General features: G+C 51.7%; 1 protein-coding gene across 6 annotated transcripts in view; it reads right to left on the reverse strand.

Moving 5' to 3' along the window:
• Positions 1-780: 780 nt before the first annotated feature.
• TTC39A (tetratricopeptide repeat domain 39A) overlaps positions 781-21,549 on the reverse strand; it is a 58,816-nt gene continuing 38,047 nt past the window's right edge. For all 6 annotated transcript variants that reach the window (XM_003891872.3, XM_017961457.3, XM_031668525.1 and 3 more), the window contains 12 exons: positions 19,547-19,646; positions 18,742-18,807; positions 16,731-16,839; positions 16,144-16,211; positions 15,994-16,053; positions 15,217-15,378; positions 9,776-9,867; positions 8,102-8,222; positions 3,945-4,056; positions 3,436-3,550; positions 2,301-2,417; positions 781-1,743 (listed from right to left, as the gene is read on the reverse strand). In XM_003891872.3, coding sequence (XP_003891921.1) covers positions 1,620-1,743; positions 2,301-2,417; positions 3,436-3,550; positions 3,945-4,056; positions 8,102-8,222; positions 9,776-9,867; positions 15,217-15,378; positions 15,994-16,053; positions 16,144-16,211; positions 16,731-16,839; positions 18,742-18,807; positions 19,547-19,646 — 1,246 coding nt within the window. In that variant the 3' untranslated portion in view covers positions 781-1,619. The remainder of the gene's footprint in view (positions 1,744-2,300; positions 2,418-3,435; positions 3,551-3,944; positions 4,057-8,101; positions 8,223-9,775; positions 9,868-15,216; positions 15,379-15,993; positions 16,054-16,143; positions 16,212-16,730; positions 16,840-18,741; positions 18,808-19,546; positions 19,647-21,549) is intronic.

Here is a 21,549-nt window from a genome sequence, read left to right on the forward strand (position 1 = left end):
GGCCTCCCAAAGTGCTGGGATTACAGGAGTGAGCCATCGTGACCAACCAACTGAATCTTCATATATTAACCCAGCCCCTTGGCAGATACTGTGTTTGCTAAATACAGCAATGCTGGAAGATTGGAAAGTTTAACTGGTTTTTCTCTTATAGAAATTGCATTCATGCATTTGGGGAGTAACGTTTTCACAGATGAATATTTTTACTGGGTACATGATTTTCCCTAAAGGGAAATGGTTAGGTTGAAGTGTGCTGACATTAGAAAGTGAAGGGTAAAACCTGGTGTTGGTCATTGAACCTGAGTTCTCACTTTAACAATCCCAGAGGTTGCAAATTCAGATGCTTTTAGGGGCCAGAAAGGTAACAGAAGTGTTTAAAGTAGCCGCGACTTAGCTCTAGCTGATTGTTGCCTCATGGGAATGCGGCTCAATGTTGCCAGATCTTTTTTTTTTTTTTTTTTAAATTACAGGCCAGGAACCAGATTCATTTGTGAAATCTCCCCATTTGTGAATGCTGGTAACTTATTCAAAAAGTTTAAAACATTGTGTAGTCTAAATAAAACATACATAGGCCGTGTGGCTTCTGATTAAGACTTTCTGCCCGGCCTAAGGATGCATGCAACACATATTTTATTGAAATATATGATGCACGATCCCTTAAGGGCATAAATTTTATCACTTAAATGTCTCTTGTCGCTTAACTGAAGAATCTAACACATACACAACAGGTCAAGAATAACAGTTCTAAGAAAAATGCTATCAGTAAGTAAATGTACCTTGGAGTGAAGTACAGAAGATTTTTATCTTTCATAAATTATTCCCAGTGGTTTCAGTTTGGCATACAGCAAAGATACAGACTTGATTCTGAGAACCTCCTCCTGCCCCCCAAAATTCCTGGCTTTCGCATAGAAAGGGCCACACGGCTCTTCCATCAAGCCGTGGCATTTCCTACTGGTGGAGATGGATTTTTCTACACAAGAGCTCAGATTTTCTCTCACTAAAAAGACGTGCTTGATTTTTAAATTGGAAATTTACAAAAGGAGTGAAATGAAGTGTGAGTAGTAAGGTAGTGGATGTCTGTGTGCATCCTCGTGCCCAACCCCAGAAGCATTGAAGCCTGAGGCTCAGCCTCTCCCAGGCACTCCTCAGGTCCTCTGAAGGCCCTTCAGTCACACAAGCTGAGAACTTGCTGAATTTGAAAAGCAATTTGCCCTTTGGCATCATCATATAAAGAGATTTACCTCCAGATGATAATAGGTGAAGACAAAGACTTACAGGTGGTTGGTGGTTGTTGGTTTTTAAAGCCAACTGTGATCCCATCAATGTATTTCTAAGGAAAATGTAAACTGTTCATACATTCTCTTAAACATCACAGTGAAAAGCAAGTACCCGTATGTGTGATAGGCAGGCAGAGGGCTCCACCTGCTCTGCCCTTGGCAAAGGCCCTTGGCCACACTGGTGAAAAGCTTGGCTTCTGCACAGATACCCATGTCGTGCCATCCAACTGGAGCGCCGGTGGACCCCAAAGGCAGGGCAGGGCAGGGGGAGGGGATATTTGAAATGTTTCCAGGAGCTCTGTCCAGCTGTCTGTTTGTCTTCCAGCCCAGAACTGCTGCACAAAGCTACAAGGACACTGATGAGACCATGGATCTGCTGCTGTTCTCTAGGGAAGACTTGGCTTGGAGTGTGGCTGCCTGGATTCGAAAGTGTGTCCTTGACTCCATGGAGTAATTCTTGTAGTTTTGCCTGGAATTGAGCAGAGAATCAGACACAAGAGCCTGCTTGCTCCCAGAGATGCTTTTCCTCCTGTTGGAGCTGTGTGAGCCCCACCAGCCAAGGAAGGACTGTAGAGAAATTCCTGGGTCCTGAGAGCGTTGAGCCCTGCCCAGTGGGAGAGTTAACCAGGAGGGTTGTGGCCCCTCACCCCTGGTATCATGCCCACTGGAACCACTCCTGGTCCTCCTGGGTTCCTAAGCTTGAAGGGGTGGTTGTAGGGAATAGACCTCTAGCCTGGAAGGCAGGAGTCATGGGTCCTCACACAGCCGTGCAGCTGGCTTCTGATGTGACCTTGGGAACTTACTTCCTGCCTCTGGGGGTCTAACTGCCCATTCATACATTAAGAAAGAAGTCTTCCTATGACAGGTGACAGCTGGATTCCGAGGGACACAGGTCCGCCCTCTAGACTGCCAGACTGGCCTTGCTAGCAACTCCACTCACTGCTGTCTGGGCAACTCTGTCCCCAGCCAGCTCCTGAGCTGAGTTCAGAGGGAGCAAAGGACAGATTGAGGTTACGCAAGGCTTACTTGGCAGATTCCAAGAGTTTGATGGCCTCTTCATTTCTGCCTTGCTCCATAAACAGCAGGGCCAGTTCCAGCAGGGCATTCGGGATCAAGTAGTGGTCATATTTAATCTTCTTTTCACTGCAGAACAGAAGACATGGCTCAGGTTCCTCCTCCTGAGCCTTTCCCAAACTGCACGTGAGGATTTCCTAACCTGAACTGCAATTTTGGGAGGTTCCCACTACCAAGCCATAGAAAGGCTGGGATCCACAGCAAAGCCTTCCCATCCTGTGTGTAATCTTGGGCTCCAGCTCCCTGACAACTTATGGCTCCTGTCATGTCCTTAATCTACCGCCACCTAAGTCCCAACCTCCCTTTCTCCAGGTTGAATGATTTATTGAACTGTAAAGTCTCCTGTCTCTGACCTGTCCCCTCTGACCCGACCTCCATGCTGCCCTGGAGATATCTTCCTTGCCCGGTACCCTTTCTGGCTCTCTTCTTTGGAATACAAAACATCCAGGCCCTTCTCATTCTATCCCTCCTTATTTAATCTTCAATCTTTTCTCTCTATGACTTCACCCAGGCAGGCAAAGACCCCATCGCCGTCACCCCGCCTCAGGTGTCTTTCCTGTGTCCATGCACTGGTGCATGCTGTCCCTACTCCACCTCAAACCTGTCCTCCCTTGCTTTCTCCGCCTGATGAACTTCCCACTTTCAACGTCAGCCTTGGAAAGCCTTTCCTAGTACCTCCCATGAAGTTCAGGTCCCTCCTCGGGCACCTGCTGTCCTCTCTGCTTTCCTCTAGCATGGTCCTGATGAGCCTTGGTTGGGCTGCCTACAGTTTGCCATCTGTCACATTGCCCTCCCCGAGGGCAAGGACAGAGTTGCTGAATTACAAACTCCAGGGCACACTGTTCACTCGAAAAAACATGGATGTGCTCCTGTAGTCATGCAATTTGGTGGCACTGGGAGGCTAGGTCTGAATTATCTGTACAGGTCCCGGCACAAGTCCTGGCAAGAGTGGACACTAGTTTAGTACCTGTGTGGTGAGCGGGGGTTGGCTAGGGTCAGCCACTGCAGTGGGCATGAGGATGGAGAAGCCCTGAATATTCTACCCAGGAGACTCAGACGCAGCAGGAGCAGCTGCAGAGGCACTTACTTGGCAGAGATGCTCCTAAAATTCTCCTCAGCCTCCCGGGCACGGCCCAGGTATTTCAGACACAGGCCTTTCAACAATTTCACCAAGCACTCGTCATCCACTGAGTACTCGTTCTCTGAAAATAGGGATGTGAAGGAAAAAGACAGACTTGTTCATTTCTGCAGCAGTTACTTATAGAGCCCCCTACTCTGTGCTAGGTCAAAGGGACACAGGTAAATCAGACATGGTCGCTGTCCTCAGGGGGGGTCACATCTAAGAAGGAAAGGCAAATACTGAGACAATGACAATACAGTGAGGTCAGGACTGAAGGAAGCCCCATGGCTGTGGGAGCCCAGAGGCTTTGACCCTACCAAGGGGACAAGGAACAGCTGCTTGGAGGAGCTCAGTCTAGAGAGGGAAAGGAGAATTGCCAGGGTAGGGAACGGGGGAAGGACATTTTTGGCAAAGGGAACCTTCAGCTGTAAAGACCTGACCTAGCCTGGCAGGCTCAAGGGCCTGAGGGAAGTCACCTGGGCCTTTCTCCAGCATCTCTTCCGCCTTGGTGATGATCTCAAGCATCCCATCTGTGAGTGTCGGCTGCTTCCCAATCACAGCGTAGCCATTCCAGATGTACATCATTTCCTGAAGGCAGGAGGGCAAGTCAGTCCCAGGCTTCTTTCCTAATGGGGCCTCAGTTTTCCCATCTACAAAATGGGCAGTTCAGATCAGAGGTTCCCTAAAGGCCCTTCTAGCTCTAATCATCCATAACAGGTCTCAGTCAGCCTGTGAAGCTGTGGGCCTGAGGGGATTATGGGAGCCTTATCATTGATTTGGTACTGAGCTCTCACCTTACCCCAGTGCAGATGTAAGATGGACCAATGTCCGTACTGTGCTGCTCATAGCTGCCGAAGTTTTCCAGCTATTTTTCTGCTCATGCCCTCCCTGAGTGCTATTACGTCCTTTCTCCCAACCTCTCTGGGGCCACTTTCTGTCCTTTGAGGACCAGGCCATGCTCCATACACACATTTCAGGACAACAGAATTTAAGGCTATGTCACCTTCTTTCCTACTCCTATTCTCCCAAAGCAACGGGCTAAATAATGACACTCACATTCCATTTCCTTTAGAATGAAGTTACCATCATTGAGACTCTTAAAACACATCTGATTCCTTTTTTTCTTTTTCTTAGATTTTTTTTTTTTAATTAAAAAAATTTTGGGGGGCCGGGCACAGTGGCTCACGCCTGTAATCCCAGCACTTTGGGAGGCCAAGGTGAGTGGATCACCTGAGGTCAGGAGTTCGAGACCAGCCTGGCCAACATGGTGAAACCCCATCTCTACTAAAAATACAAAAACTAGCCAGGTGTGGTGGCACGTGCCTGTAATCCCAGCTACTCAGGAGGCTGAGACAGGAGAACTGCTTGAATCCAGGGGGCGGAGGTTGCAGTGAGCCAAGATGGCACCATTGCACTCCAGCCTGGGTGACAGAGACACCGTCAATAAAAAAAAAATCTTGGGGCCAGATATGGTGGCTCACACCTGTAATCCCAGCACTTTGGGAGGCTTAGGCAGGTGGATCACGATCACTTGAGCTCAGGAGTTCAAGACCAGCCTGGACAACACGGCAAAATCCCACAAAAAAAAAAAAAATTAGCCAGGCATGGTGGTGCAAGCCTGGGGTCCCAGCTACTTGGGAGGCTTAGGTGGGAGGATTGCTGGAGCCCAAGAAATCTAAGCTGAAGTGAGCTATGATCACCCCACTGCATTCTAGCCTGGGTGACAGAGTGAGACTCTGTCTCAAAAAAAAAAAAAAAAAAAAAAATTTATTTCCACCTTGTCTTTGTTAGGTTACTGGTTCCTTTTCTTTGTTTGTTTTTGCCTTGACTGCCAGGAAGCTCAGAATACTAAATTAGGCTGAACATGGTTGCTCATGCCTGTAATCCCAGCACTTTGGGAGGCTGAGGTGAGAGGATCTCTTGAGCCCTGGAGTTCACCACCACCTTGGGCAACACAGTAAGATATTGTCTCTACAAAAAAATAAAAATAGTAGCTAAGCATGGGTGCTCGCCTGTAGTTAGGAGGCTGACATGAGAAGATCCTTTGAGCCCAGGAGTTTGAGGCTGCAGTGAGCTATGATATCACCACTACACTCCAGCCTGTATGACACAGTGAGACCCCCACCTCTAAAATAAATATTTAAAAATAAATAAAATAAAATAATAATACTAAATTAAACTTTCATTCATAGTAACTGTGTTTGCTTAAATGTGCATTTCCTAAACTGTCAAACCAGGTAATGGATGTGAAAACACTTTGTAGCCATAAAGTTCTAGAAAGACATTATTGTTGTGGTTCTTGTTATTATGTTCTAGGAAGGGAATTTCAGTTTAGACCAGTATTTCTCAAATTGTTCTCTGGTTCCAAGTTAGCAAATGTTTAATTTTATTTTATTTTAGAGACAGGGTCTCACTCTGTCACCCAGGCTGGAGTGCAGTGGCACTATCAGAGCTCACAGCAGCCTTGACTTCCTGGGCTCAAGCTATCCTCCCACCTCAGCCTCCTGAGAAACAGGGACTACAGATGCATGACACCATGCCCCACTAATTTTTGAATTTTTTGTAAAGATGGGACTTCACCATGTTGGCCAGGCTGGTCTTGAACTCCTGCTCTCAAATGATCCACGTACCTTGGCCTCCCAAAGTTCTGGGATTACAGGCATGAACCACCACACCCGGCCAGCAAATGTTTCATTTTTTAAAAAAGGATTCTTCCCTTCCCCACAAATAAAAATTAAAATTAAAAATGATTCTGTGGCCAAATAAGTTAGAGAAAAAACATATCTTTAAGCTTCTTCTTAGATTAATATATAAGACTCCAAGAAAGTCTATAGTATATAAACTGTGTTTAGGCCAGTCTTTCCCAAATGAAATCATTTAATGCATAAATAGTATTTTGCAGATTACAGTTTGGGAAATTCTCCCCTAAGTTTTTGGTATAGTTGCTTCCCTTGCCCTTCCTACAATATCCTCCTGTTCCACTTGATAACAATAGCTTTACTGGATTTTGGTGTTTTTTTTTTTTTTTTTGAGACGGAGTTTCACTCTTGTTGCCCAGGCTGGAGTGCAATGGCACAATCTCGGCAACCTCCACCTCTTGGGTTCAAGAGATTCTCCTGCCTCAGCCTCCCGAGTAGCTGGGATTACAGGCATGCACCACCACACCCGGCTAATTTTGTACTTGTAGTAGAGACGGGGTTTCTCCATGTTGGTCAGGTTGGTCTCAAACTCCCGATCTCAGGTGATCCGCCCGCCTCTGCCTCCCAAAGTGCTGGGATTACAGGCGTGAGCCACCATGACTGGCCTATTGTATATTTTAAACCATAAAATATTTTAAAACTTTAGAAATACTCAAGTTGTAAATGCTGAATCAAACTATAGAAATATTGACCTTTTTTTTGAGACAGAGTCTTACTCTGTCGCCCAGGCTGGAGTGCAGTGGCGTGATCTCGGCTCACTGCAAGCTCCGCATCCTGGGTTCACACCATTCTCCTGCCTCAGCCTCCCAAGAAGCTGGGACTACAGGCGCCTGCCATCACACCTGGCTAATTTTTTGTGTTTTTAGTAGAGACAGGGTTTCACCAAGTTAGCCAGGATGATCTCGATCTCCTGACCTCAGGATCCGCCCGCCTCGGCCTCCCAAAGTGCTTGGATTACAGGCATGAGCCACCGCGCCCTGCCAAATATTGACCTTTTCAACTGATAAAGTATTTAACACATTTTTCTCGTTCATGCTCATAACTGCTCTGTGAAATGGGAAAGGAATCTATTATTATAGCCATTTTACATAAGGGGAAGAGGGAACCGACCTAAGGCTATTCAGTTAATGAACAGTACAGCCAGGACCAAAAAAAGGTCTCTCAAGCAGGCTGCCTTCTACTTTTCCGGCTCCCTTACTACTTGAATAACAAGGACTCTTAGCAAGCTGGAACTTTATCAGATGCCTACTCAAATCGTGCATAGAATTAGCATCACAACCATGGCTCAGAATATGGGCTGTGGGCTGAGACTGCTGAGTTCAAATTCTGACTCCAACTCACCAGCTGTGTGACCTGGGCAAGTTATTTGATCTTTCTACTGATCTGTTAGGTCTTGTTACCCCCATCTGTAAAATGGAGATACCAGCAGCGCCTACTCACAGGGTTGATGTGAGGCTCAAATGAGGCCACAGGCAATGGGCGTGGGCAGCCTTGAACAGAGCAAGTGCTCAATAACAATGTTGGCTATTATGTGAGTTCAGAGTTGAATATAACGTGAAGACGCTGGTCCAGTGAGGGGGACCGTGAAAACAATGAAAATCATTGTGACAAGACTGGAGCAGTCAGGCTGGGATCACAGGCAGCCGGGTGATGCCTCTGCCTGGGCACAGCGACATGGGGCTATCTGTCCAGGAGGGCGACCCTCTCTGCCTCTTATCTGCAGCCTGCCTGTCTCTCCACTCCCAGCCCCAGTGGACCATCTCTTTCTAAGGGGTAGAGGCTGGGTCAGACTCGCAGGTGAATTGCGAAACCCTCCCCAGGTCCCTGAGGCATGAAGGTCTTTCTCCTCATCCACTTCCCCCTGGCTGTGGCTCTCAGTGAATCCTCACAATCCTAAACCCGGAGGGCAGTGCCAGTCCAGACCTCCTACCCACCAGAGCAGGCACTGGCAGCGAGATAGGGTTGGAGGAGAGGTAGCGTCGGGACTTCCGGATGGCAAACTTCTCTGTGGGTAGAGATTTCCCAGCAATCTTGAGCTTCAGGCCTGGCACAGCTCTGCAAAAGAGATGGGGAGGGTGGGAGAGGATGAAAAAGAGTAGGAGAGGGCGGAGGGTCCCCAGCCTACCTAGCCATGCTTGGCCCCTCTCTGGGCCTCAGTTTCCCCATCCGTACAATGACAGTGTTGGACTCTAAAGAGCCTTCTAGGTCTGAAATAGCCTGCGGCTATGGTCTTATTTTAGAGACCCTGCCCCAAGACCTGGCCACTTCCTATGGCTGGGCAAGGGGTTCCTCCCCGCCAGCTGGCAGAGGTGCCAGTGTGCCAAACACCCCTGGGCCAGTCCTGCCTCCTAGTTATCGCCTCCACTCCCAGGCCCCATTTCCGGGGAGGACTCAAGAGAAGTTTAATCCCAATTTCACAGGAGAGACCAACACTCAGAGAAAGGGTGCGACCTACCCAACACCAAACAGCTCAAACCCTTAATTAACTCTTGACTCGAGAGTTCTCACCTTCTCAGCTCTTTCCAGGGACAGAGCAAAATGCAGTATGCCACCAGGCACGCCTCCACATCTGGGGCCTCACCCACCCAGCTTCATCCCACCCTCCTCCTATTTCTGCCACAGTCACTGGGTGTGGCTGTGACCTCAGGCCTGAGCCATTTAGGCACAGGAAACAGCTGGATGTGGGTGTGAGGTCCCCCCAAACTCTTCGTTTGCTTATTCACTGTAGAACCTCTCTTGGCCTTAATTTCCTCATCTCTAAAATGGAGGTAATGACACCTGGCCTCCTAGGCTTTCTGGAAGAGTCATCTGAGAGGGGACATGGAACCTGCTGTAGCAGCAGACACTCTGGAAGTGATGAACGCCCTATTATTGTGACAGCAGTAGCCTAGGAGGCCCATATTATACCCACTTCCAGGTCTGCAAATTGGGGTCAACCTCACCAAGACTGGAGGAAGGCTCCAAGCTCCATCCTCCACCTGCCACAGCTGAGCTCTGCTCTAAAGATGCTTCACAGAAAGCAAATACGGTGGTACAGGAAGAATGAAAACAGCCACCACTTAGCGGGCAGCTTCTAGGCTCCTAGTTCTATGCCAGGCTCTTTACATTTATTATCTAGTTGATTTGCAAAACAGTGCTGCGAGGTGGAGGTTGTTATTCCCATTTTACAGATGCCGAAGTTGTCCCAGGTGACACAGCTAAGAACAAGCAGGGGCTCGGTTTACTCCTGTTTGTTCGATTTCGACTCTCAGTTCTCCACTGTGCTTCTCTGAGTGTCTCAGGTTAACTCAGCAGAGTGAAAGACCTTCCCTCCCCGGACCTTGGTGGCCATATCTGTCCTACTGCCCACATGAAAGAGACTTGGAGGGAGATGATATTGACAAAACCATTTCTGTGAAAGAAAGCCTCTGAAGAAATTCAAAGGGCTCCAACCACCAGTAGCAGCAGCATGGGGTGGCAATGGGAGGGGAGGACACGCAGGTGGGTCAGTCCTGGGGTGGGGGCAGGGAGTCACCCCACTCCTCCCTCCGCAGTGCCCACAGCTCAGGATAGCCTGGTTGGTCTGTCCATAGCGGCCTACACAGTGGGAGCACGATGGTGAGACCCACCTAAATAATTCCACTTCGTCGTCCCCGAATGGCTTGTACTCCTCCTTACCAAACATGCTGAGGTAGGCGGCCTTCATGTAAATGTAGGTGGCCTGTGTGAGACAGAGCAACAGCCAGGTGTGAGCAGCCCTCCTCCAGCCCCAGCCCGGCTGGAATCTGCAGACGGACCTCACGTGGCCCAGCATAGGAGCTCGCGTTGTCTCCAAGCCCCAGGGGAAAAACGAAGGTAAGAAGTTGAAGCAACTTGAAGACCGGAATCCAGGACAACCCATGTCAAAGCAGCCACCTTCTTCTCCACTTGAAGCAGTGGCAAGAAGAACCCATGCAACTAGTAATGGGTAGGACAGGCTGAGGCTGCGGCAGACACACAAGGACAGCGGCTCAATCGGGGTTTCCGGGAAGCAACACCTTCAGAGTGGGCCCCTGAAGGGCAATGGGGAAATTCCCTGAGGCCCCAGACAGGGCCTTCCAGCCAAGGGGAAGGGGCTGAGCAACGCCAGGAGGCGACAGGATATGTGTGGATTATCAATAGACGATGAAGCACGGGCTGTAAAAAAAAGAGGCTTGAGCCAGAAACGTGAGCAGGGCCTGGGTCGGCTCAGCTCGGGCCACTCTGGTAGAACTATCTGCCTTGCTGTGTGCCAGGCACATCAAATCCGGCACCTCGCTTGATCCCAAAGCCAATGCCAGAAAGGAGTCCGTACCCTACCTCTGCTTCCTGGGACCCCAGAGCTACTGGGGCAGAGCCGGGAGTCAACCCCACGTTCTTGCCCACTAGATGCACAGCCAGCCCTGACAGTGAAACCGTGGCCCTGCGGGAGAACCCCCTACCCCATCCAGTTCTCCCTGCACGCCACGCCCCTTCCTCAGAAGTCCCGAGACAGGAGCCTGGCTCTGTGCTGCCCTCAGGTGGCCAAGTTCCGAACCATAGCTCTTGCCTCTTGGCTAAGAAAGGGTGGAGAGGAAAGGGCGCCGGACATCCGGGAGTCCTGCCTAGAGCAGGCGGAAAGCGGCCTCCACCTGACAGCCCCACCCATGCCCGGGCCTCAGCCCGCCCTTTACAGCATGAGGAAAAGCTGGTCTTTGTGGGAAGAGTCTCCCTCCCTGAAACCTGTTCCCGGTGCCACCTTTTTTTTTTTTTTTGAGATGGTCTTGCTCTGTCGCCCAGACTGAGGCTGGAGTGCAATGGCGCGATCTCGGCTCACTGCAACCTCCGCCTCCCGGCTTGTAGCTGGGACTACAAGCATGCACCACCATGCCTGGCAGTTTTTGTATTTTTTAGTAGAGACGGGGTTTCAGCATGTTGGCCAGGCTGGTTTCAAACTCCTGACCTCAAGCTATCCGCCCGCCTCAGCCTCCCAAAGTGCTGGGATTACAGGCATGAGCCACTGCGCCTGGCCCCGGTCCCATCTTTAACCTCCCGGGTTGCCCTTGTCCTCTCCCTTTCCCCTGCCCCTGACGTGGAGGCACCAAGTCCCAGTGACTTTACCTCCTGTCTCACTCTAGGATCCTGCTGGCCTTGCCCTACGGCTCTCATTATCGCACTGCCACCATCTCCACACCATCTCCCTGTTCCAGGCTACCCGGGATGTCTTTTTGCTGTCCTGGTACACATTGTCTCCTGTCTCCCTGCGCCCACTCCTGTCCCCTGCAAGCCATTTCGCACGCTGACCTTTTTAAGTCAGCTCACGTCAGTCCCTTCTGGAAATCTGGTTGTATCCCATCACACTCAGGAGACATCTACTGTTTCCCCGACACCTGCCACACTCTAGCCATACGACGGCCTCCGGGCTGCTCCCAGGACACATCAAACACACTCCTGCCCTGCCCTACACAGCTCCCTCTGCCCAAATGGCCTGCTTTGTGACTGCCATGCGCTGCTCCTGCGCTCCATTCTGGTGTCCTCTGAGACGGGCCTCCCCTGACCTCCCCTTACAAAGGCGCCCCTCCCGTCACTCCCTGGGCCCGGCCTCGCTTGTTCTTCACTTCTCTTACGGGAACCAGACATCATGTTATATTGCACATCTGTTTCTTGTCTCTCTCCCCACTAGGATGTGAGCCTTCAGAGGGGGTCTTTTCCTGCTCACTCTTGTATTTCCTGGCCTAGAACAGGACCTGGCAAGTGGGGATGGCCCAGCAACTGCTGGTGGGCTTCCTAAAGCACCTATCTAAGCCACAAGCCTGCCACGGCTCCCCTACTGCTAGATAAAGCTCAAACAGCCACTCACGTCCTCCACGGCCTGCCCTAACCTTTCTTTTTCTGGCTCATCTTCTGCCATTTCCTCCCCTACACTCCTTAAACTCTCCTCGGGCCTCTGCCTGTGCTGTTCCTTGGCCTGGAATGCCATTATCCCTTCTCCACCAGGCTCACCTCCAAGAGCCTTCCCTCCTGCCCACAGACAGCTCACCCTCACAGCACCAGCAGGGTTAGGATGGAGGCTGTGACTGAGAGTTGTGGATGCCCCAGCTCTCCAGAGAAGTACGGCGGCCACACTGGGGGAAAAGAGCAGCTGTCTCCCCTGATACAGGCCCCCTGCTCTTCTGCTGTGCAAACTCTTCACCCCATGGCACAGAGCCCCTCCGCAACGCTCTGGCGTCTGAGCCTTTGGTCCTGCCGCCCTCTCGGCTTGGGGTGTCCTCTCACTTCCTCCACTCTGCCTCCCTAAATCCTTCCTCTCCAAGACCCACCTCAGAGGTCTCTCCTCAGAAGCCTTCCTGTCCTCTTGGGTTGCCCGAGGATGCCTTTAGCTCCTTGGGTTTCCCAAGCCCTGAGCAGGCCACTGTCACCGCCTTGTTTCTGGCCATCTAAGCCTCCAGGCTGCCAGCACTGGGGGAAACACAAAGGCCTCCACAGGGCTGACTGTAGGAGATAGGTCAGGGTGGGAAAAATTATATAAAGCAGCAAACCTTCTTGGAAGGCTGGGAGGTTTTGCAAAAGCTTCGGGAAAGGATGTGGCTGAAGACAGCTGAGTTCTCTCAGAGTAGATAACAAGAAGGGAATTGATCTAGATAAGTTAGTTTACTTAGGCCTCAGAACCTGGCCTTTAATCATCGGAGCAGAGGACTGCTCTCTCCGGGGGTGGGGCGGGGGGCACAATGTTAATTACCCAGAAATGGAGTTTGCTTTAGGCCTTTGTCATTACATCTGTACTAAATAAATGCAAGCATGGCCGGCTTATGAGGGCTGCTGCTAACTCTGGCAAGGGTCCCCTATCTGCTGACAGGCAAGCCTGTGTCTGCGTACTCTGTTCATCCATCACTCAGTCAGGGTCTGCGGGTCAGACCCAGCAGCTGACCTCGGAGGATCCTGGCAGAGAGAGGCATTGCCTGTGCAGAGCGGGTGGTGCCTATGGCAATGGCCAGAGGCCCAGGCCCCAGGACTGTAAGTTGGTGGAGTCTGCGATGGCCAAGTTCTAGAGATTAGAAATGGGTGGGGCCCCAGAACTCAAGAGTGTTACAACCCCCGTTGTTCACAGGAAGTCCTCATGAGGAGAGTGTTGCAGAGAGAGCGGGACTGGCCACCCCAGCGGGCTGGGAACTAGGCCAGACTTGCTGACAGTTGGGAGGCCTGGCCCACCTTCCGTTCCTCTATATAGCAGCTGTGTGCCCCCACCAGGTCTCCCTTTCCCCATGTGGTTAGCCCCAGCCACCCACCTCACTCTACAGGAAGGCTTCAAGAGTCACTTTCAGTTCAAAAAGGTTCCCTAAGGCCCAGAGTCCCAGCACTTTAGGAGGCAGGGATGGGAAGATTGCTTGGGCCCAGGAGTTCAAGACCAGCCTGACCAACATAGCAAGACCCTATCTCTCAAAAAAGAAAAAAGGTTCCCTGAGGCTTTGTCCTTGTTGGGAGTAGGAGGGGGTGTGGGGGCCATGGGAGCTGGGCCTGAGGAAGCATCTTCAGTAGCAGGGTGGGCTCAGGGCAAGCCCTGACTCCTCGGGAGGACTCTAGGAGCAAGAGAGAAGCAGAGGCCTCTGAGTCATACAGGACTGTCCTCAAATCCAGTGTCTGTCACCAACAGCCATGTGGGTGGGAAAGTCACAGTCCTCGCTTAGTGTCAGTGGCCCTCATGTGCCCAATGGAGATAATAACTTCTCCTCACTGGGTGTGGTGTGGAGGACAGGACAGGTGCCAGACACGTTGAGAGCTCAGTAGAAGCCTGTTCCCTTCCCTAGCCCCACCTGCCCCAGACCCAGAAAATTCCCCTTCAGCTTGGTCCCCAGGCAGGGCTACTGAAAAGAGACCTCCATGTGGAGGAGGGGGAGGGACCAGATGCAGATGACAGGTCTCCTAACAGGTGCCAATGCGGGTCAGTTCTAACAGCTGCCTGGAGCTTTGCAGGGAAAGCATCTAAGGTCACAGCCAGGCTCATGGCAGAGGATTGATTAGCAATGTCTGCTATGGGCAGGGGATGAAGCCATGAAGACACATGTCCTGCGTATTTACAAATAACAGATTAGACGTTTGCTGAGCTAGGTGGTTCTAAGACTCTTGATTCCAATTTCTGCACTATCATTACTATGATGGCACAAGCTAACACTTATTTCAATACTTACCGTGATAAATTTCATCTTTGGTAGGCAAGCATCTGTTTGGCTTTGTTTTGCCTATGTGGCATCTTGTTAATCCCTCCACTATTTCTGGGAGCATCATTTTCTTCTGTGGAACCACTCCTCTCCTACCCTCAGCCCATGAAGAATCTTCCCACCCCTCTGTTCCAGGCATTGGCATGTGACAAGTCAGACCAGTGAGGCTGAATTGTGGGACTCTGGTTGAAACCAAGGGGAGGATGTGAGTAGAAGCAGCCCGTGGCCACCTTGCCTGTCACATGGAGAGAAGCTTCCTGCAAAGATGTCGCAGAAACAAAGATGTCACAGGATAGAGCACAGTCACAGATAGAAAGACCAAGCCAGACATTTCATTAGAATTCCTGGATCCAGCCCTACCTGAAGTCAGATGTGCCAAGAATGTTCAGTTATATGAGCCTTTTGTGTTTTGGAATTGCATAGTCCAATCTAGTGGCCACTAGCCCTACATGGCTATTTAAATTTAACATTTAGTTAATTGAATTAAGTAAAACTGAAAACAATCAGTTTCCCAGCTGCACTAGGCACATTTCATGTGCTCACTGTGTACATGTGACTGGTGACTACCATATGTGGGCAGTGCATAAGTAGAACATTTCTACCATAGAGACAGTTCTGTTGGACAGAGGGAGCCATGTTTCTGTCCTTTGTGACTAGAAGTCTCTTTGTGACACACTGTGGTTCAGAAGTTTCTCTTGTGGTCTTTAGTTCCTTCCAAGCCTGAGTCCTATTAGAATTTACGGTTATGTTAGATTTCAGCTGAGACATCTGTGTTTAGTTAGGGATTTGGCCCCTGGTCTGGAGGCACACAGTCAGCCCTGTTCACCCAATGCTCCTAACACGTGGCATCAGCCCACCTTGGACCAGCAGTTCTCCTTGCTGAGCAGGTCGGCGTAGAAGTAGGACATCTTCCACTGGCCCTTGTAGGTGAAGCACCACATCAGCTCCCAGTAGCACATGTGGTGGAACTGCTTCCAGTGCTGCTGGGCCTCACAGCACTCCTCGAAACGCCGGATGGCCTGCAGGCACCTTCTGGTCAGCCTGATGAGTGCCCACCCAGTCCCAACCCCTCTGCATCCTCCGCACCTCCCAACACCACAGCAGACCTGGCCTCTCCAGGTCATGGTGGTCCAACCCTGTGCTAGGCTCAGGTGGGGCCCCAGGAGCCAGGAGATCTGGCCTCCAGTTCTGGTTTTACCTCCTAAGTCTTACATGACCTTGGGCCCAAATACAGTCCCCGCCTGGGACTCTGGTTTTTTGTAACAAATTGAAAGAACAGGACAGAGCTATAATGGAGGGGAGGTACCAGACTCCAGCCTAATGGCCATGCCCTAAACAGATGGGCTTTCCTAACCTCTGCCTCCCTCAAGCACCTCCCCGCACCTCCTTCCACTGCAATGCTGCAGTCCTATATCTCCCAGTCAAAATCCCAGGCACCACAAATGCCTCCTCCTCCGTCTTCCCAGGCTGCTCTGTCCAAAGGGCCTCTCTGTCTCCTGCTCTCTGGTTGGTTCTCTCTTGGGGACCCCCTCCCAGTCTGTCCTGTCCCTGAGTATGTCACATGTGCCTGACTTACTGCTGGCCTGGGAGAGCCCGAGGGATCCCCAGCCCCGGCCCAGACCCCCATCACTCACTGCATCAATGTTGCCTTTAATGACTTCAATCCGCCCTGCGAAGAACAGGAAGATGGCACCCTGCAATGACACATATGCAAGTCCGTGTGGGTCCGTGGGGGTCTGTGGGTGTCTGTGGGCTGGAGGTACTGGGCAGCGCATGGGGCTCACCTTAGGGTACCGGTTCAGGTAGGGCTTCAAGAGCTTCTCGGCCTCCTCGATGTTGACGTTCCCAGTACCTGGAGGAGGTGGTGGGGGAGACACAGAACATGTCAGCACTCCTGGCTCCTGTGATCCTGCCAGCAACCCAGTAGGGGCTTCCCGGGGTCTCCCCTTCCCCCTCTGTGAAATGGGGATGATAATTCTCCCTGTCCCTAGGGTTACATGAGGATTATATAAGGCAGTGCAGATATCGCCCCAAGCACTTCACAGGGCTCGATAACCAGGAGCCTGTGTCCACCAAGGCTGTGCCCAGAACCATAAGGTGCTGTACACAGTGTCTTCACACCCTCCACAGGGTAGGCACCACCCCCCCATTTCACAGATGAGAAAACTGAGGCTGGAACCTAGTCACACTGTGAGGCAGTGGGTGTCAGCAGGCCAGTCCCCGGGACAGTGGATGTGGCTCTGTTTCTGGTTTCAGTACCCCTATCCCTAGCCGCAGGGGCATGAGCAGGGTCTGTAGTCCCTCATTCTCCTGCCCCCTTGGAGACGACCAAACCCCAGGGCCCCAGGTCCCCCTGTACAGGGGCACCTACCGAGCACGAAGGTGAGGAAGGTGTGGTAGCACAGCAGGAGCATGACACACAGCACAGCGCGGAAGCTGTGTCCTGACGCGCCCTCCTCCAGCTGCAGCAGCCCGTAGTCCTGAGGGGACGGGAGGGTGGGTGAGGCTCCCAGAGAGGGCAGGGGCCTGGAAGGCAGCTGGACAGCTGTGTGGGCAGTGCTGCCAGCAAAGGGGCGGAAGAGCGCTGGAACCCTGGAGGCCGGGTCAGCTGCGTGGCCCTGAGCAAGGGGCTGCCCCTCAGTGCCCCAGCGCATTCCTGGGGGAAGGGGACATGGCTGCCAAGGCCAGGACAAAGGCCTGGCAGGTCTCAGGTGTCCCCCACCTTCTCCACAGCCCCTTCCCCACCCTCCCTATAGTCACCGGCTCAGCTGCCCTGCAATGGGTATTGAGGGCTCTAGCAACCCAGGTCTGGCTGGGAGCACGAGAGACACGGAGGTGGATGATCCCAGCCACGGGCTCAGGGCACAGGTGGGGACTGGGAAGGCTTCCTGGGGGAGAAGCCTCCATTGCCTGGCTGGGGAGGGGCTGGGGGCAGACCCCCCACCTTGTTTCCCTGCCTGCAGTCTCTGCCTGGTCTGTCCTCCAGAGCATTCTCGTTCTTTCTAAAACACAAATCTGACCTGCCTCACTCCTGCCTCAAACCTTCCATGGCTCCCCTGCCTTCGAGATAAAGAGGAAGCCCAGGCTGGCACAGTAGGTCCTGCAACCCGCCTGGCCCGGCCACACTGCCTCACCTCTGGGCCCTCCCTTCATCATCCTGAAGTCCTACTCATGACCCATGTGCTTTCTTAAGGAAACAAAACTGAAAGAGACCTTCACAGCCTCTAGCCAATGTTTTCCAAAGCTCAGACAGCAGAGGGCAGCCAAGATTTCAGGGGTCCGTGGGCAGGCGCCAGGAAACACTGAGTCACCGTGAGCGTTTTCCCTTCTCAGTTATCTTTCTATCCTTTGGTGGTGCCCAGGAGAAATCCCCAGTCCTTTGCTCGCGGGGTTTGAACTCTCTCACCCTGAGCCCCCTTTCTCAGAAAGAGGCAGCCCTGGCGGAACCCGGGCCCACCACATAGTCTAGCTGGGCTTTCCAAAAGATGGCTGGGCCCTTGTGGTATTTATTTTTATGATTATGTTCTTATCATGCCAAATAATATGGAGGTTTGTGTAGACATGTTTCCTTTGAATCAATTTCAGTAAAAGTCATGAGTCACTTTTGAGAAAAGTAATATATACATTATAAAAGAGAGGTCCGTGCTTGTGGCAAATATCAGTAAGGGTCAGTGCACATTTGAGAAACACTTATCTGGTCCATAACAAGGTCCTTATTTTACTAAAAAGAGGCTCAGAGAAGGTAGGGACTTGCTCAGAGTCACAGAGAAAAGGGGATGAGGCTGGACTGACCCAGAGATCCTAACTTCCAGGCCAATGCTCCTTCTACCACACGAAGCCTCCTTCACCAGGAAGCCCTCCCTGATCTGCTGCCTTCAACCTGGGGCTGGTACTCAGGTTCTTGCCCTCAGTAAAGTCTCTGGGTGCTTGAGTTCTCTGGTTCTCAAGGTCTGATGCCCAGTACGGCCTCCCTCGGGCATCTACTGGATGAAGTGGTAGCACCAGAAAATGGTCTTTTGGGGAAGGACTTGCTCAAAGTCTTGAAGTGAGGCAGTATCTATAGAAAGAGGGACCAGCTCCTGACACCTGTCAGGCTCAGAGAATGTGTGATCCTGGGCCACTGATGGAGCTGCCCTTCATAGCCATCCCCACCCACCCAGAGCCTCTGCACACTGGGAGGGCCAGGCAGGAATCACTAGCCCCATTCGCCTGGAGAGAAGACTGAGGCCCAGGGAGGTCTGGGCATTGTCCGGGGTCATACAATGAGAGGGGCTGAGCCAGGACGGGCACCTAGGCCCTGCGGCCTATCAGCCCCACCCTGTCCAGCCCAGCCCCAGTTTTGGGGCTGAGCAGGTCAGGGGTGCTAGGAAGCAGGTGGTTACCTTGTTTCCTGAAAAGCCCACGAACTCCAGCAGCCTCAGGATCCTAGTAGGAAGCATGGACAATGTCTGCAAGAAAGGAGGTAATCAAGCATGTGAAGGTACCCAGAGGGGGCAGGGGCCACCCCCACTGTCCCAAGGCCTGCTCTTTAACAGGCTTTACCTGGAGAGGAGAGGGCCACCCCTCTAACTTTGGAAAGGCCCCTGGCCACCTAGGTTCCCGAGGCTAAAATCTTCCCTGGGAAGCTCCTCCTCCCTTGATCAGGCAGTTTTCCCAGACTTCCTGATCCCTCTGCCTGAAAGCCCCTCCTCAGCTGGGAAACTCCTAGGAATCCTTCAGGAGCCAGCACAGATGCTCACTCCCTCCCATAGGAAACCTTCCCCCACTCCATGCAGGAGGAAGACTTAGTTCTCTGTCCCCTCTAAGTCATCAGCTGGTTTCAGGACTGTCTCCTTCCCTGCCACTGGTAAATGTGTAACCAGCAGCTCTCTAGGGCAGAGAAAGCCCTGATTTATTATGTGTGCCATGGTCAGGTGCTGTGAAGGCTCTACCACAGTGGATTTCAAGCTACTGGCCGGACTTGGGAAGAAATGCACTGATGGACTCTGGAGCTGGCTCCAGCGCCCACTCCACCCCCACCCCAGCTGTGAGTCCCTGAAGGCTGGCCACACATCTGATCATCTCTGGATCCCGGTGCCCAGCACACAGTCAGGTGCAGGGGCACTTGGCAGTGACCACACGAGTCAGGGACAGAAGGCGAGACTGAGCTCGAGCCAGGCACTGTGGAAATGGGGGAGGAGCACTCACCAGGTTGAAGGCCCCCACACCGAGCTTCACTCCTCCTTCAAAGTGCGGGTGGTTCTCACCCTTGCAGTACTGTGAGGACTGGACAAGGCTGTCCAGCTCCCTGCAGAGAGATGCCAAGTCCTGTTTCAGCCACTGCTGGGGGTGGGGGTTGGGGCGGGGACCCCTTCCAGCTGGGCCTCAGGTAAACTCCCTGGTGGTGGATTCATACAGTTCTGGTGATCCTGAGAACTGATATTTCAGGAATTTCGAATCCCATCTCCCACCATGATAACACACTCCTCACCCCTGAATTTCAGCCGTATGGGCCCTGGCACACTCTGCCATGGGCAGCTTCTGGACATTTGTTGGTACTCCACATCCTGTCTAAAAGAGGTTTTCTCAGCCTCCGCACTGCTGACATTTGGGGATAGATAATTCTTTGTTGTTGGGGGTGGCAGGGGAGCTGTTCTGGGCATCTGAGGATGTTTAGCAGCATCCATGGCCCCTGAGCACCAGATGCCAGTAGCATCCTCTCCCCAGCTGGACACCCAGAATGTCTCCAGACACTGCAAAATGTCTCAGAGGGGGACGTCACCCCTAGCTGAAAACCACTGGGCTAGCCCAAACACCTCCTCCTTCAGGAAGTCTTCCTGGAGTCTCCTGGTTGGAATTCAACTCTATTTCTCCTGGTTACCAACTGCACAGAGCCACAGAGCCCCTAGCCCAGCCACCTGAGGCAGGACAGAGGCTTTAACGATGTGTCTGCCTCCTTCCTGGGCTGACAGCATTTTGAAGGCTTTCAATTAGCAAGCTTGAGGCTTCTCTGTGCCAAGCACTGGAAGACAGCAGGGACCAAAGTCACCAAGCCATTGCCCCCACAGCATTCTCACTTTAAGGGACAGACCCTCCCTCCCCCCATTAAATCACTATGAGGGTGATGGCAGGCTCCAAGGAGAAGAATCCTTGGACCTGACCTAGTCTGGGGATAGGAAAGGCTTCTCTGAGGAGGTGACATTTGAGCTGAAATCTGGTGCAGAAAGCTCAGTGCAGAAAGTGTTTCTGACAGAGAGAACAGCACGTCCAAAGGCCCTAAGGTAGGAACCACCTTGGCATATTTGAAGAACTGGGGGAAGGCTCAAGGACCTAAGGCAGAGTGAAGTGGGAGATGTGGCAAGCAGGGCAGGGGTGAACTCCCAGGAAGGACTCAGCAATAACTCAGGACTTCTTTTAAGAGCAAGAGGAGCCTTGGGAGTTGGCAAGGGCTGGCCTGACAAGGTGTGTGCTTTGGCGACATCATTCTGGCAGCTGGTAGGGAGGCTGGGGCCAGAGCACTTGTCTGGTTTTCCTAGAAAACTTCTAGCATAGGCCCCCACGGTAACGTGATGTCCACATGCTATATGGTACATTATACCCTAGCAATACCTTGTAACAAGTTCACAATATCCCTGCAGGGAAGCAGCTACATTAAATGGGGGAGATAAAGATGATAAATAGGGCAGGCGCGGTGGCTCACACCTGTAATCCCAGCACTTTGGGAGGCCGAGGCAGGCGGATCACCTGAGGTCAGGAGTTCGAGACCAGCCTGGCCAATGTGGTGAAAGTCCATCTCTACTAAAAATACAAAAAATTAGCCAGGCGGGGTGGTGCACTTCTGTAGTCCCAGCTATTCGGGAGGCTGAGGCAGAAGAATTGCTTGAACCCGGGAGGCAGAGGTTGCCGTGAGCTGAGACTGTGCCACTGCACTCCAGTCTGGGCGACAGAGCAAGACTCCATCTCCAAAAAAAAAAAAAAAAAAGACTTTTTTACTTTTCCTCTTTTTTTCAATTTTTTTTTTTACTGTGATAAATATACATATCATGAAATTTAATATCTTAACCAATTTTAAGTGTACAATTCAGTGGTATTAACTACATTTCCATTATTATGCAACTATCCCCAATATCCACCGCCATGAATTATTTTCCTCCTGTAAAAGTAAAACTTTATTCCCCTGTCTTTTGGTCTATAGCTTCATGTCTATCCTT

This window comes from Papio anubis, chromosome 1 (genome assembly GCF_008728515.1).
Source record: "Papio anubis isolate 15944 chromosome 1, Panubis1.0, whole genome shotgun sequence".
In the NCBI taxonomy this organism is placed as follows: domain Eukaryota; kingdom Metazoa; phylum Chordata; class Mammalia; order Primates; family Cercopithecidae; genus Papio; species Papio anubis.